General features: G+C 37.0%; 1 protein-coding gene and 1 non-coding gene across 2 annotated transcripts in view; one reads left to right on the top strand and one right to left on the bottom strand.

The window, feature by feature from the left end:
* Positions 1–411: 411 nt before the first annotated feature.
* The window catches only part of ERCC6 (ERCC excision repair 6, chromatin remodeling factor), a 44,231-nt gene continuing 27,436 nt past the window's right edge, over positions 412–17,206 (top strand). Inside the window, exons 1-5 of the mRNA XM_065746188.1 lie at positions 412–721; positions 1,641–2,071; positions 4,729–4,849; positions 7,220–7,328; positions 9,098–9,821. Coding sequence (XP_065602260.1) covers positions 1,644–2,071; positions 4,729–4,849; positions 7,220–7,328; positions 9,098–9,821 — 1,382 coding nt within the window. The 5' untranslated portion in view covers positions 412–721; positions 1,641–1,643. The remainder of the gene's footprint in view (positions 722–1,640; positions 2,072–4,728; positions 4,850–7,219; positions 7,329–9,097; positions 9,822–17,206) is intronic.
* LOC136055312 (U2 spliceosomal RNA) lies at positions 4,167–4,350 on the bottom strand. Its single transcript, XR_010622829.1, has one exon. It is a non-coding gene; the product is annotated as a U2 spliceosomal RNA (small nuclear RNA).

Here is a 17,206-nt window from a genome sequence, read left to right as displayed (position 1 = left end):
GCAGTTCTGTGGTATAACCGAGACACAAATCGTCCCCAGGAGCCACAAGTTTAAATCTAGCTGCACTAGCAGTGAAGCTCCAGAAAGCACAGGAGCCCCAAACATACTGCGTGCTTGTCTTCACCGCCAGCCAAACGCTGTCAGAAACAACAGCCTGTGGGCTGTTCTGCTGCTCAAAGAGGAGCAGGGTCCAGACCCTCATGGGGAAAGAGACGAGAGCGGGAAGAAGAGACAGAAGGCCTAACGAGTCTTGGAGAAAATCAAGTTTGCTTTCGTCACTAGCAATCCATCAGGGACAGCGCCGAGACGCAGACAACGGGCGGCACTGCAACACCGCGCATGCGCTGACGGAAGCGGAAGTGACCCACAGAGTAGCCGCGGTTGTGATGAAGGCGGGCGAGGTGTGCGCTGCGCGGTGTTAGCGGGGACCCGCGTGCAGAAGCCGTGGGGAAGCGGGCACTCGGAGCTTCTCGCGTTCGCATCTCGTCAAGGGTTCGCTGCCGGCTGCGAGGGACGGCCGTCTGCCGCCGTCCTGGCGCGGCCTTCCGGTCCGGGCCTGTTCTGGAGGAGGGGGTAAAGTCGTGCAGCTGGAAGTCGGGGTGGGCTGTGCGTGCAGAGGGAGCGCGAGGTGGTAACGGTGTGTGGTGATCGTGCACAGGGTATGGCCTGCTGTGTGCTTCGGGGCTGATGGAAGAACAGTACCAGCGCCAAGGTTGCCGTGGTAAGTCGTTCCCATGTTAAAGCCTGTTGTATTAGGGGTTGGACTGTATGGTCTCTAGAGGTCCCTTCCAACACCCACAGTTCCGTGATTATGTTAGGGAACTATGTCTTGAGCTGTCAAACTGAAGCCTGTAGTGGTTCACAGCAGTGCTTTTGCTGGTTAGTTTCCTAGTCTGATTTTCAAATACCTGATCTGTATTTTCTTGACTGGTGAGACGCATTGTATTGTAGTACTGGAGATTTATCATTTTTTTCTAGTAGTTGCCCTTTGACTTGTCACTGGTATTTTCTTATCTTGTGAAAAGGTGAAAGACTGTATGTCAAATGAGCATGCTTTTCTAGCTGTACTCTTACCAACAACAAATACAGAAAAAGAAATGTCTTTCTGTCTGCATTCAGCTTGTCTGCTTTTCCATACTGTTCCATGGAAGAGTTAAGTCAGGCTTTTTAAAATACTCAGTAAATACTAATGTTTTGCTTTTTATGCTTGACTCTTATCCTGTTTTGAATGCTTGTACTTCTGGTTTAGAGTATTTTATGTCATATGTGATTTTGTTATGTTGTCCTCTGGAGCATGACGATTCATGCATGATTCAGTTCACTCTGATGAACAGAGTAGTAGTTACAGGCTTTTTTTTTTTCTTGATACCAGCATTTTCTAGGAGTATATCATACTGTAGTCTTTAAGATGTTTTTGCCACTCTTTTCCTTTTGATTGTAAAAATTAGTGTGGAGATGGAAGCCTTTGGGTGGAGGATAACTCACAGAAAGGTAAACTACCAGGTGTTTTAAAATAACAATTTCTCACAAAAATAAGTGCTTGTTTTGTTTCTGTTAGGATACTGTTTCCATGAGGAACTTTGTGTGTGAATATTTTTATGGTGTTATGGTTCTTACCATTCTCTGTTGCTTTTAAACAGAGGATGCCAACAGAAAACAGCCACCTGCCAGACAGCATTCAAGAACAAAACCCTGTTACTCTAAGCAGTATTTGCTCTCATAATGCTGAAGAATCAGGAACTGAACAAGAAAATGGCATTTGTAACAGTGACCCGGGTAATCGTTTCGAAGTTCACAACTCTGACAGCAGGCCATCCACTTCTGTGGCAGTTCCTGTGGAGGTGCCCAGAAGAGGACAATCCCTTTTGCATATCAACAGGCAGCAGATTCAGTCCGTTTCATATAGTGCTCAGGCTGCTGAGCTCAAAGGTTTAGGAGTTGATGTCTACGACCAGGATGTATTGGAGCAAGGAGTTCTTCAGCAAGTAGATAATGCAATTAATGAAGCTAACAAAGCAGCAAAAATAGCTGATGCTGAAAAAGAATATCAGTCAGTGCTGGATGACTTAAGGTAAGTTTTGAGTCCCTGATGTTTTCTGTACTGGAAATCAAATTAAGCTCAGTGCCTCATGTTTTTAAAAGCTGAAAGATTAAAGAATGTCACTATCAAAACAATGAAGCATTGCTCTTATTTGACCCATTCAGTCATGCATCAAGGCAGTAGATGTGAGATATAGAGTGCACCTTCTTTTTCTACTTTGTTGCCTACCTTACCACAAGGTTTATCTGTTTCCTAGGCTGTGGATAACTACATGCTATTTTGTTATTCAAAACAAGTAATGGTAATTCAAAACAAGTATTGCTTCTTCAATCCTGTATGCTTCATGTGTTTACCCATTTCTAGTTTGTTTCAGCAGCTTGTTACAGTTATTTTCTGTAACTTGGATGACTCCATATTGTCAGGGTATTACAACCTGAGCAGCCTTACCACAAGGGTTTGTATGATGTCCTCGAGAATATTTTTGAATAATTGAATGCTTAATTTGGTATGTTGATAGTAGAAGACCCTGTGGGATAGGGGCCACGTCATTTAGTTTTGATCTTAAAGCTTCCTGTTTGTAATCACACTGTAGAATTACTGTGTGATAAAATTATTTACCCGTGCATCTCTTTCACTGAGCTGCATCAGTATTGTCTTCTAGTGTTTGAGAGTACTGTACACCTCTTATGGAGTGCATATGCATTAATTTTCCAAGTTGGGAGTGGAGATGTAAAACTAAGTATGTGTGTAAAACTGGAACTTAATTTCAGATGTTGCTTAGCAGAAGGAAGTAATGATAAGGTGGTCATTGAGAGGATGACCAAAGCCACTGCAATTAGATTTATCCAGATATTAAAAGGGTGATGTGCAGCCCTATCAGTTTTTTTATATTTTCTGCAAAAAGTATGCAGATGTTTTTTCTTACCCCTGTATTTTCACCTCCCAGTTACAGTTTTAAAATTAGATTTTCTTGAGGGGATACAAATGATTTGTGTAGATCTGCAGAAACTCATCCATGTAAGAGGATCTGTCTGTCTGAAAGTTGAATTTGAGAAAATATGCAGAGATATACATGACTTGTTGAATGCAGTGACCAGCAAAAGTGACAGTGTGAGTAGAATGTAATAGCTGATTGGTTCTGTAACACTGAAAGCGTAAATGGAGATAAGCCTAGGTGAGAAGTGTTTGAGTAGTTTGTATGGAATTCATAGCAGAAGCTGCATGATGGGGTAATATCCACACAAGTTTAAGTAGGAGAAGTGTGAAGAGAAAATGATTGAATTTAGTTCTTGCAGTCCTGTTAAATAAAGCACTCTGGAAGAAGACAGTAGCAGTCTATAAGAGACTCCAGGGCTAAAGAAGCAAGGACAAATAGATCAGAGACCTGCAAGAGGATGTTGTAATTTAAAGCAAGAAAAAAGACTGAGAGAGGGATTGGGATGGTTCAAATAGGTTGAAGTGGAGTGAAGGACTGAAGGTGTGAAGATAGCATTGATAGCTGGCAGATCACATCTTCTGGGTGAACCATGGTAGAGTCCAGACTAGAGCCAAAGAGTTATAAGCGATCCAATGACTTCCTTCCTAACAATTCAATAAGCAGTATAGTGCTTTTCTTTGCATATAAGGGGAATTATAGTTGCTTTGTAGGTGAGAAGAGTTTCCTGGGGTGTTTTCATAATTCTTTGAGATGCTAATTTGTATATCCTCATGAAATGTTCTGCTATTTAAATAAAGAAACTGATAATTGCTTTTGAGAGTGGGGCAATGCCTCCTTGCAAACAAATGCAGTAGCAAAACCAAACTATATCAGGTTATAGTATGTGGTTCAAATTTACTGTTTTATGGACTACCGTTTTCCCAGTTTCTATGTAAGTAAGGAAATGTTGATCTACGTATACTGTTATTTCTTTCAGGTGGTTTGATTTCCTGAAATAATTTTGTAATCTAAATCAGCGTCTTTATTTAATGATATCAGACTGTGATCAGTACAAATTAAGACCAAGAGTTTCTTATTTAGGTTCTTGTATGATATTGTAGAATCATGTAGATTGGAGGGGATCTGTAAGATCAAGTTCAGCCATCAACCTGACCTATAAAGTCTCATCACAAAACCCTGTCCCTCAGTGCCATGTTCAGTGTCAGAACACTGCACAGAGTGAAAAAGGCAAGCTCCAGGTCCAACTCTTTGGCCCAAAAATCTGTTTAATAGGAAGTCTTCTCATTGAAGACGTATCAGGTACTGAACTGATAAGAAGAGTTACAATGCTTGATCTTAGCTAGTTCTGTGCTGCTTCCGTCCCTGATGCTTGTCACTGTAGCCTGTTTGTTTTTTAATTGCATTCTGCTCATCTTTAAGAGCAGAATCAACCACTGTCACTTGCTTGTTGTGGTCGTCAGGCTTGTTGCTTCTGAGTATTAAATAAAGCAGTGGTTTAGTTAGTGTCATTTCCCTTCAATTTTTAGTATTAGTAGAACTTTGTTTACAAGTAGTTATTAATGTTTACATTTTTAAAATCTTCAATGTTTCTAATAGTGCTTAACCGTAAGGTGCTTATTTAAAAACCTACCTATGCTCCTTTTAAAATCTTACCTTAAACATTCTGAGACTTCTAAATTGTCTGATTTGAGAATGTTCTAATTTAATTTATTGGAGCTGAATAGTACTTTGCATTCTTCTTGTTTTTCAGATCATGTACGACATCTCTGAACCAAATAAATAAAATTATTGAACAACTTTCACCTCAGGCTGCCAGCAGCAAAGATATAAACAGGAAACTAGATTCTGTAAAACGGCAAAAATATAACAAGGTGATTAGATTATTTTAATTTCCTGCTGCCAGTACTTAGCTTGTGCTTTGACTTAAGGTCTGGATTGTGATATAATTCTTGCCTAATTATATAGATCTGAGTCAGTCCAAAATTGCTGTTGTTTCTCTTTTAAAATGGTTTAATTTTCTACCAAAAAGAATAAAAGTAAATAACTAAAATGTGAAAAGGAGGGAGCTGATGTTGGCTTTCATGTTTACGTGCTTGCTTGGGGGTGGAGGGTTATGACACTTAAATTTCAGATAAAGCTGTAAAACTTGCTTGGTAGGCTGATTTGCATTAAGTTAACTAAACCTGTCCTAGTAGTATTTCAAGAAATAGCAAAGCATTGTTAGAGCATGATTTGAGAGTTGATCTAAATCTCGGCTCTCGTGGTCTTCATTTCCCATCTTCCTTTTCCTAATCCTTTTTCATTGTATCCTTATTGTACTATCATGGATCACTGACTTTTGTGAGCTGTTGTAAGTTGCTGATCTGGCAGAAGCTACTCTAGCTTTTTCTTGTCATAGCAGTTAAAGTAGTTGTAGAGCAGTCTAACAGGTGTCAGTGTAATGTAAGCAATAGACCTGTACATCTGTGAATGGGAAGGAGATTGAAGAAAAGAAAAACTTCTGATTAAGAATGTAGTTTTTAGATTTTCTCACTGTTTTTCTCTGGGAAATGCACCTAATAGTTCCTATAGTGACTGTCCAACTTAAAAGCTTACTGTCCCCATTTATTTCCAATCTCGGGCTATTCGCCATTGACCCAGTTCAGTTATTTCTTTTTAGTTATTCTTTTGATTGTTTTAGCAACTGGGGTAATGCTGTACTCAAAATTTCTTCAATTAAGGATGGGTGGGGGCAAGAAGTACTGAATAGTGGCTCAGCCTAGCTACTTACTACTAGGAATAAATAGCTGGAAGTAGTGGGAATATACGTGATTATCATACTTATCTCTAAAGTGTCACCAGGGAATTGTATGCTATGTTTTCCTGATCCCACATTACCTGAAGTCATGGAAGTTAGTAGCAGATGAAGTTCATAACTCTTTGGAAACCTGTTGTTAGCCATCTCTAATGGCCTTTGAAGAGTAAGAATCAGTCTCTGTATGAAAACTGTAATTTGTAGAAGTGGGCTTAATAAACTCAAGAGTCTGATTAAATCAGAGTGTGTTTGGAGGCAGATGCTCTATGTGAAGCTCATCTTGAACTGTACATGGAGAATTGCCTTTTAGTACTCTTTTGTAGTATTTAAAAAAGAAAAAGTAAAAAGAAGACTGAATTGCTCCATTATTGAGATGAGAAGTTAGTAACTGTTAAGAGGGGATTCCTTCAAGCTGTCATACAGGGAATGTTTTCTAATTTCTTCAATAGCAAGGAAAATGGTTGGGAACAAGTACACTTTCAGATATGAAAAAAGCTACATGAGGACTTGGGCAGGCAACAGAACCTTCACAAAAAAAAAAAGCTGATTGCATCATAAACTTCATTTTTATTTTTTACTGAATTATGTTTATAAGTGAGGAAATATTTTGAAAATGTGAAGTTACACATGAGGAAAATTTCATTGCCTATGTGTTTGTTTTACTATTTGGAATTTCTTGTTTCATAAGTGAGGTTAGCAACACCAAGGGTATTGCAACATTACTGGTAAATACACAGCTGAGGACATTACAGTCAGATAGAAGGTGCAGCAGAAGAAATAGGTATGAATCATTGTCATTGCAGTAATGAACTACACTTGTTATAATGTCTGTAGTGTTACATTTTTTCACTTGTTTTTCAAAAGCATTTTCCTTTGTAGATTTTTCTGTTAAAGCAGCTGCAACCATCCCCGAATTAATAATGTATAAACATATATTAAGATGTCTGACTGATTTGCATTTTTTTGTACTTTTCAAACAAACATTCCAAAACTTCTGGGTGATAAATAAATCCTAATAAATATAAGTGGTTTTAATAGGTTATTTGCCAGTAATTCAGTCATGAACATCTTTTTTTATATTCTCTGCATATCTTGTTAGTTTAAGGGCTTCTTTTCCTACTATTGAAATAGTTATGAAATGGCCTTGAGAGATGGGCATGAAAATGCCTAATGAGCACCTGAAATGTGTGTATAAATAGTAGTATCTTACTGTGTGTTTTAAAATGATCGTACACATCAAGTTATGCATATTCTGTGAGTTAGCACACTACATGCACTTGGTGTTGCTTTTTGTGCTTTTTTTTTATTAAATGTGATGCTTTAAACATTTGAGTATGACTTTCTGGAAGAAAATAATGCAAGTATTATAGCTTTAGTATTGTTTAAAAGGATAGTAGGATTATGAATCAGCTTAAAGTTTTAATGATGTACCTAATTGTCATTCAAGGAGCAACAGCTAAAGAAGATAAAAGCAAAACAGAAACGTCTCCAAGCAGTTCTTGGTGGAACTGAGATTCTTGATAAAGTAAATGAAATAGAATTCGAGGATGATGAAGGTATGTGTGGGAGAAGGCTGAAACTTCTGCTGTGCTTTGACGTAATGCTTTTTGTTGTTTGAAGGTAATTTGCAAGGTCTTTGCTGATAAGGAAATAAATTTCAGTGGTTTGTTTTCAAAGAGAATATTAAGAACACTTATTTTCTGCACCTGCAGAATTGCAGATCTTGGCATATTCATGTGGGAAGTTTTAAAAAATGAATGTTAATCCTTGTTCAGCTCAGCAGGGATGACTGATGCACTTTAGAGTATTGGGCTTAATAAATTGGAAATCTTAACATTTTTTCACAGCTAATTTGATAATGACAACTAACGTCATGATTGAATTACATTTTATATGCTGGATGCTATCAATCAACATTAACAAAATTGTTCTTTTCTTATTGTTGAGAATTATCATTAGAAATGTAAAAGGGAAATGCTTCTTTTTCTATCAGACTGTACTATGTTAAAACAGTAATAAAAAAAAAAAACAGCTTCCGCAGCAATATTTGTCCTCTGTGTTTCTTATACAAATGTTTCACTGTTTTTTCTCACTGCCCTCTACAAACTGAGATTGGATTTTGTAACTCTAGCATAACTGTTTCACTCAATTGCTATCTGCAGTATTCAGAAGGGCAGTGCTGGATTTTATACAATATTGTCTTGTGCATTGATTCTTTCTCCACTTCCCCTTATTGCGATGTGTCCTTATGCTCTGTGTTCATTGCAGATGTGGATTCTGAGTCTCGTGTATGATTCATGAATCTCATGGCTCATGTTTCTCTCCTGAAACAGGAGACTTCACTGAGAGCGAAAACTTCAGTAAACTTTTCTTAGCAGAAAAGCATTTTAAGCCTTTTTTCTTCTAATAAGTTAATACAGGAAAACTCAGGCACCTATTGTGATGAAATGTGGCTGGAAAGTGTATGATGCCCAAGACAGAAGAAATGAAATTGAACAGTCCCTATGGTCATTGTTACTTACTGAATCATTACTTATATGCTTTAAGTAGCATATACAGTAGCATGCTGTAAATTTTGGACCTTCTTAATAGATTCCACGTTGGTGTTTCCCTTCAGCTTCTTGAATTCAAGAGATTTCCTCTTCTTTGCTTTCTATTTACATTTGCCTTAACTGTGTTAATAAGTATAGTAACTGTGTGTGTGGTTTAACTGTAATGTTCATTGATGGCAATATGTATGCTATGTAGTCAGTCTGACTTTTAATAACCATAATCCTAATGGTATTGTAGTATAGGACGGGTTTTTTTGTTTTTGAGTGGGGGGGTAGACAATATCTTATGATTTTCTTAATATTTTTGACTCTATCCTGGTATGCTTAATGTAAACCTCATATGTCAAGCTTATAAAAAAATCTGAACAATTAGTAATAGTATTACTGTTTATGGGAACGCTGTGTTTTGTTGTAATTAACATGATAGTATGTTGAACTGAAAGTATAGGGGGCACATTAGAGTTCATGCGACGCTGAGCGTTACTCTTTTATGATAGTTCTTGCTGCTGCTTCTGTGTTACTCCAGAGGAATTAGCATTCTGATAACACATATACTGTTTCCTATATGAAATTTTAGAAGTAATTTGAATTTAGAAAAGGACAAGTCTGTTTTGACCTTTTTTGTTGCTTTCTGCCTTCTTTGAACTTTTCATATTGTGTTATGTTAGTTTGTTTGAGCTTTAAATTCATTTGGTTTTTATACACGATTTTGTTCCTGTGTCTGAGTTAATCAGAAAGTGTGGAGGACGTGGTTATTTTGGTTTTTGTTACAGAACCTGGTCCGTCGTCTCTTGGCAGTATGCTTATGCCTGTTCAGGAAACAGAGTGGGAAGAGCTTATTCGTACAGGCCAGATGACCCCATTTGGAACTAAAATACCTCAGAAGCCAGAAAAGAAGACGCGGCGACTAATGCTAAATGAAGCATCTGATTTTGAGAAGTATTTAGCAGACCAAGCTAAGCTGTCATCCGAGAGAAAGAAGTTATCCCTTCAGAAAAGAGCAAAGAAGAAAGCACAAGCCAAAAATGTTCAGTGCATAGCTCCCGCATCTGCTACAAAGGAAAAAAGAGGTGAAGCTCTGTCAAAAACAGATAAACGTTTAAAAAAACACTTGAAGAAACTTCAGAAGCATGCCCTTCAGGTTCATTCAAAACCAGGTATTCCAAAAGAAAATTATTTTGAGACTAAGAAGCTGAAGCCTGGACAGGAGGATGATAGTGGAGAATCTGAGCATCTACATGATGAGGAACATCTTGATCCAGAAGCAGTTGGAGAAGAGGAAGAACAGGCACCTTCACATGCTGAAAATGATTCTGATTATGAACTTGGGAATTCGTCAGGAAAGGGAAAATACTTGGTGAAGCGGGATTCTAAAGAAGCTGAAAGTGATGTTGATTACTTTCCAAGCTCCGAGGAGGAAGAACATACAGTAGGGAAGCGCAAAGTAAAGAGATGGAGAGATGATGGAGATGAAGACTATTATAAACAGAGACTAAGGTTAGTCACAGACATTTTAGTAGCAATATTAAGACATGATCTCGCATGTGTAAAAGACAAACTGTAGTACACAACTAGGAATTGAAGTAAGAGAAAGGAGATGGTAGGAATGATCATAGCCTTCCTAAAGGAATCAGGCATACCTCTTATTTATAAGGACTTTGCTATTTAATTTTTCTGATTGTTACAGGATTATTCAGAAGTAAGTTATTTCAGTATTGGATTTGTTTGTTATTTGCAGTACTGTGAATGTGCCAACTCTAGAGTATATATGAAAATGTATTATGTATTACTTGGCAGCATGACTGTTTACTTAAGCAGTACTTTTGTCTGTGGTTCCTCATACCTACCTTTCAAATATATATGACATCTTCTGTTTGATAGGCAAAATTTCAGTACAGACAGACTCCGTCTTCAGAAGGGAAGATGCATTCTCACTGCGAAAGATATCTTTGGTTTGGCTTGGGATGAGGTTTTGGATTTAGTTAATGACTAGTCAGGAAGAAATTCCTTGAACAAATGTTTATGCACTGTTTTTGTATAATTCATTCATTTATTGAAGTCTCAGGCAAACGTATTTGAACATCAGTATAAAGTGGGTTTTGAATTTAAACTTGTAAAATTCATACTGGATAGGAATCATCTCTTTGGTTATTGAGTGATACTTCTTGCATAACTTCGACAAGTAATTAAGACTGGACATCATGTTGCTATTAGTCAGGTCTAAAAAGAGCTTCCCTGTTTGACAGTGGTTTTCTTTTCCTTTTGTTCTTATTGATGGCAGTGTCCTTATCTAATGAAGATGTGCAATGGTAGTTTTTCTCCACCTATGATTACCTAAGGTTGTAAACTGTGTAAGATTTATAAGGAGAACAGCGTCTTCTATTAAATAAGCTAGTATAATTAGGTAGAGAAGTACAGCTAAGATGTCAAGAATACAAGTTGCTTCTGAAAATGGCATGTGAAACACCTAGTGCTGATGCTAATTATAAAATCACTGTGTGTTTTGGTTTTTTTTTGTTTTTGTTTTTTCCCTTTCTCCTACTGGTACCATTGTTGTTAAGCTTCTAACAAGAAGACTGTGCAGTGATTCCACTTTTATAGCTGCCTGGAAAACATTTTTAAAGGCCAATGAAGCAACATGTAATTTGTTAAGCCATTAAAATGCTAAGTGCACACACCAATAAAATTGAGAGAGATTTTTTACACATACTGGGAGCCAAAAGATCAAGATCGCTGTGATGGTTGTTTGTTTTGTTTTAATAGTTCTCTAGCTTGTGGCATGTTGTCTCTTTTCTACTGTACCTGCTTAGCTTTATATAATGAATATCAGCTTTTAGATAGTGTGCTTTTAATTCCTTACATTTTGCTAAGGTCCTTCAAGTGGTTTATAGCCCTTAGAAAATCATGGATTCCAACTTGAAAACAGCTGTCCTAGAGTGAAAGGAGCAGTGGTTACTAAAGCTGTAGAGTAGAGTGACTGATGTAAGGAAGTGTCCTAGTGTAGTGCCTGGTTAATGGTTGGGAGATTTAAATTATGTTTTACAGAAATACAACATTTTGCAGAGTTAAATCATGCTGTATCAAAGAATTGAGTCAAGAAGTAGCGGTATGAATACCCATCTTTCTCTGTGATAAGAGCTGCTGTGGAGGAAGAGGTTATCCTCTGATAGAGGTGCTTTGTTTCAGTAATAATGCTGCAACTGCTAACAAAATGTTAAGTAGGGAGAGGTCAAATTCTCTTTCACATCACACATTACTAAGGCAGATCAGGAGCTGGCACAAGGCATAAGGCTTAGAATCCCAGGATGCTGCTTTTCAAAGTTAAAGATTAGTTTACTGCTTCTTGAATAGAAGATTTCAGTGAGAGGCTAACCTGAACAATGTCCAAAGGGTCAAAGAAGTGTGTTTTTTTTATTGGGTACATTAACAAAAATTAATTGTATTTAATCAGTAAAATATTTACTGTTTTATTGAATAAAATTGTACTCTTCACATGTAAATTAGACCAATATTAAATCATTTTTAATTCAGTGTTTTCATCAAGAGTAATTTATTTTGATTGAAAGTTTTAATATGACTCTCAGTTTAAATTCATTCAAACAGGTTTTTTAATAACGTTGAGATTGTGACAATTTATCCTTAGCAAAGTCATATCATAGACTACATTTCTTTTGGTTACTAAAGTTACAATAAAAGCCTAAATGAATTTTAGGAATATCAATAACTGTAATTGCCACCAAAACACTACATCTCTTAAAAATTTCATAGCTGCAGTTATTGTGGCTGTTAAGCTGCAGCTGTCCACATTGACATTTTTATGCTGACACCCCCAGGTAATCTTCATTATGCAAAATGCCATGAGAAAATAAAGTGTAGTGAATTAAGAAACATATTAAGAATGCTGTAGTAATACTGTCATTTGCTTACATTTATGTCTTGTTTCGCATCAGTTTTACTTTTGAATGCAAATAAATGAGAGAGATTATGGTATATTTTACCCCTGAGATAGACGAGGGAAAGTCCTTTAGGATTACTTTAGGATTCTGAACATCTAGTCTTGTGCTTGGTGCTGTATAAAGTCCTACGTTCTTGAAGACTGAAAATGAGTTTCCTTAACATTAAAACTTTTCAGGGATGGGACTTGAAGAGATTGGTCTGTGCCAAGGGGGAAATATGATGATGATGTTAAAGCATGATAATTAGCTAATTAGAGGACTGCTAGAAGAACTGACTGTTTCCAAAGAGGAGCTGGTGCATCTGTAGTAAATGGGGCAGGCAGGAGTATACCCACTCTAGTTTTTTTTTTAGGGTAACTTGCATCAGTCAGCTTTGTCACTCACAGCTAGGCATGGTCAGTGGAAAGTGTAAAGGCTGGAATTCAGCACACAGTCTTAGTAGTAACTCTTCTCTTGTGTGGCTCTTGCCTTTCTCTTGTTACTGCTACTGGAGCAGTGTTGCTGTGCAGACACTGAAGGAAAATCTTTGGGCTAATGTAGCAAAGAACACAAGGGATGTGGGCAGGTGAACTAAATCAGTGACAGACTGTCAGGCACTAAATGCTAAGTTGAGAATTCAGTGCAAGGTAGTGTTACCATCATCCTCAACTGTCCTTTATAGTGACTATTCCCAGATGAACCCAGAGGCCTGGATTAGGTCATCATTCTCTGGGTTAGTACTGAAGGTCTCAGAGACTTGATCCCCCTCAACAGCTGTGGTTTCAGTGTATTTTTTGTCATACTCAGCAGTGAGTATGACCCTAATCGTGAGCCATTCCACACTGGCACTGGTAAGAGTCTGGAGCAGTCACCCTCCTGGTGGAGCAGCCAGGTTACAGCAAAGCTGCTTTCTTTGAAGGCTATTCAATGGAACTGCACTTACTTTTAGCTTTTCATACCTAGAAACAGAAAATAGAAGTAGGCTTTGCTTATATGCAGATTAAAGGCATATCAAATAAGCCTTTTCTGGCTTCTCAGCAAGAAGTAACTGCATGATTTTCTTGTTTTACTCTTTCAAGGTTTTGGAGCTGTGGAAGCTGCAGCCCATCCAGTCATTTTGTATGATAACAAAAATTTTCCTTTGCATGTATTAAAATAGAAGGTGTAAATGTAAACAATTTTTTTTCATTGTCTGTTGTTAATGTGTTACGCTTTTTGACATCACTAATACAATATCCGTGTGAAGTAGTAGCTTGGAAACAAAAACTTTTTAACAGCTACCTTAGCTGCTATGGGAATAGTGACTCTGCCAGTATGTGTATGCCTACTGCTTCAGGGAAGGACTTAAATCTCAGGCTTTGGGAGATAGGTGCCATGTCTGTATTTTCTTGGCTTTTTTGTATGGTTTATGGAGTATAGCTTTTTTTTATAGCTAAGCAGGTGCATTGCTGGATATTGTGGCTGTCAGTGCACAAACGATTGATACAAATAATCAAACAAAAAATAACCTAAAAAATAAGTGGTAAATTTCTGAAGTTGGATCAGTTTTCATATATGAGCTGTCTTTGCAGCATCTGAGTCAGTCAGTCTCTCGTTGTTTCAGAGTTATAAATTTAAAAAGGATTAAATATTACCTTTCATGGAAGACGTTTTCTTACAGCATCCTAACTGCTCTTTGAAATGACAAATCTGATACACAAATGAAGATATATTTTGGCTCATGCACTGTGTACACCTTTCATTCTAAGCTCAAGTGTGTAATCATCTACATCAGTCTTAATTTACTTGCTGAGACTTGTGGTGCTAACTGCATTTATTCCATCTGTTAGGATGTGCCAATTAAATCCATGCATACAGACAATAAAAAGTTAGATCAGAAAAGTAATGCCAAATGCTTTAGTTTAGCAAATTAGAATAATCTGTAAGGGATTCTTAGCTGTCTAAAGCAGAAAACATATTGTGCTTCAAAAAGGCAAACTATATTAAACACTCAGCTTGGTTCCTGACTGTATTTTAAAAAAGAAAAAGAAATTGTGCTCATTACTGTTTTGAATGCAGAATTTCTTTCTTGGGTATTGCAATAAGTGGGAAGTGGGCTCAGTATCTGAATACAATCTTGTATAAAGAAAGAATTAATTGTATGATAATATGGCTTTCATTCTTCAGTTGCAGGATACAATTTTACTTACGTTAGTGACCATGGACAACAGAAAAGTAGATTTCTCAAAGGTCGTACTTCTATTTTCAAGAGACTTTGGTGATACAACAAAACCCATGTTTACTGATTGTTTCGGCACAGTAATGAAATTAAACTCAGACTTGTACTGATTTTTATTATTATGTGTTCAGCATAGCACCCTGTAATTAAGTCAAATCGTGAGTTACTGCTGTTTCTCTCTTGAAAATTTGACTTACAGAGACAGGGTCAACTGACCACCTGGCCAGTTTGAAATAGCTGTTTTTGTCCTCCCTTTGCTTTAGCCATTGGGAATATTTTCACTTTTCTATCAAAAATAATGAAGTTTTAGTGCAGTATCTTGCATCAAGTTCAGAACTTTTCAGAAACTGAATGACTTCTTCAAGCTCTACATGTTATTACAGTGCTAACAACAAATCGACATATCTAACACTGATCAAACTAATTGCAGAAACTGTTGGTTGACTTCCTTAAATGCTGTGATCTTTTGTTAATCTGATGGGAGGTTTCCTCTTGGTTGTTTCAGGATCACTTTTTCCAACGTACGCTAGAGGGCAATCTGCTTCTTCCCAGGGGAGACTAAAGCTCCAGTGCTGGCTGCTGGACATTCATATTGGGATGCTAGAGTACAGGCAGGCTCTTATACAAAACGCTTGTCAGTTGCAATTCAAAATCATTCTAAAGTCATCTACCTATAACTTGAGGAGTATTTCGAGTTAAAATTGGTTTAATTTTAATGTGACAAGTAGGTGTTTTCTTTCTTGTTTCAAGTCTTAACTCAGTCAGAGAATGTAACCAAGTTCTGACATGCTAGTTCCAGTAGTGGCACAGTCTGAAGCAGCGTCAACATTTGTCATTTCAAATCATTTATCTATCTCTGGAACTCAGAACAATAACTGATAATTAATGGCTGATAGCACAACATTGTAGTACTGAATGAAAGTAACAGCATTTGTATGCTGTGCCTCCAGAGTCATCTGCCTTTTTGTGTCAGGTAGTCTGAGAGCACTATTGTTATTTCCCTAATTCAACCTTTTAGAAGGTTGCTATTCTAAGGCAGAGATTTTCTGTACCTGTGTTAAGTAAAAATATCTGTGGGGAAGACTTTTTTTTAACACACTTATATTTTGTTTGCATATTTTTTGTTTTCTACATAAGAGGGTACATGATTTCAAGTAGTAAGAACAATCTAAGAGATTACAAACAAATAGTAGCAACTCATTAGTTTTTCATCAGAAAACTGAAGAATCTCCCTCTTTTTTTTTTTTTTCCCATTCATATGCTGCTTTTTCCATTGGTTTTTTTTTGTTTTTTTTTTTTTGCATCTCAGGGCATAAGAACTTGAGAACAAAATATATTTCTCTGAAGCTGTCCCTATGAAAGTGTCTGGTATCATGCTTTCCTGTTAGTTTTTCAGTACTTTTTTTGGTTTTGCACTTATTGTAATGTGTGTCCATATGGAGATAATGATATTTATTTTTGCTTAATAAAACAATACCACAGTTCCATGTTTGTGACTGCTTCCATAAAGGCAATCTGTGAGTATTTTTTCAAGATAAACTGGTAAAAAAAGCTGATCTAGAAGGCTGCCATAGCTAGCTTTATTACACAAGAAAGGGTATATGATTTGTGTATAAAGTGTTGAGTTCCATTGCCATTCTCTTGTTCCTATTCCAAGTTTTTTAAAAAAAAATTGACAGACATAGAAGTCTTTAAGTGAAGTACCTGCAAATGTCAGGCGGGAGGGTATCAATGGCCCAGCAGTGTCTGCTCTTCAAGTCGCTGAGCCAAGATGTGTGGGTTGAGTCTTAAAGACTTAGAGAACAATCCATGCATTGCTCTAGTGTCTTCTGGATTGTTTTGACAGGTTTGAAGGTCAATATGGCATGAGATAACACCAGTTCTATGAGCAGTTGTTTGAGAAATTTTAACAGTGACTTCTATCTCCATTCTTCTCGCTAGTTAGGTCAGAATATAAATCAAGATCATTAAAGTATTTACATTTTTGTGCATCTAATGATATCTGTCAGTTTTGGAACAACTCGATTTCTTTTTCCTAATATGGATAAAATTGGACCAATAACTTTGAAAACACTCAACTATCCCATAAGCTTAAAGCACTTTGTGCTTAGCAAGACAGGAAATAAACTGCATTTTGCGTGTCAGTTTCTCAGTGCAGTTTGTCTTTGAAGTATTCAAATGTGAAAAAATTATACATCTTTTCTCTCCCTAAATGTACGGTTTTCTTCATATATTTTATGAAATAAAATATGTTTTACAGAAAAATTGAGTTAAATAGCTTTAAAAAGAGTGAATTTCATCACATTTTTTTAAATAGGTTGTAAATTCATTTTCCCAGACAGATGTTTCTTTAGAACTCTGTTAGTTCATTTACCCTGCCATATTTCTGCTGTTAGAGCTGTCCAGCCAACAGTAAGAGCTCAAGCAATCGGAAAGCTGCGTAATCAGTGAGTGGGAAAGGTAAACTCTTACCAGGAGGGAAGCGCAACTGTTGGCTCAGCTGTAATGTTTGTCATTCAGAAACTGCTGGGTACTGGAAAACTGGTGCATCCTATTAAGCCTCCTCCATCTAGTTATTGCAGATCTTCTAGAGTATATTCTCTCAGTAAAGCAAGTACTGGATAGGTGAGTTTTCTAGCATCACTTAAGAGGCTTCTTGTAGTTTAATACTATAAATCTCAGTGCTAGGAGGCATCTGTTCAGCTTTTGGCCTCAATTTTCCACTTGCT

The sequence above is a fragment of the Cyrtonyx montezumae genome, unplaced genomic scaffold (genome assembly GCF_038088225.1).
Source record: "Cyrtonyx montezumae isolate F1298 unplaced genomic scaffold, pur_monq_1.0 scaffold_4, whole genome shotgun sequence".
In the NCBI taxonomy this organism is placed as follows: domain Eukaryota; kingdom Metazoa; phylum Chordata; class Aves; order Galliformes; family Odontophoridae; genus Cyrtonyx; species Cyrtonyx montezumae.
The sequence above is the reverse complement of the archived record's forward strand: the minus strand, read 5'-3'. Positions and strand labels throughout refer to the sequence as shown.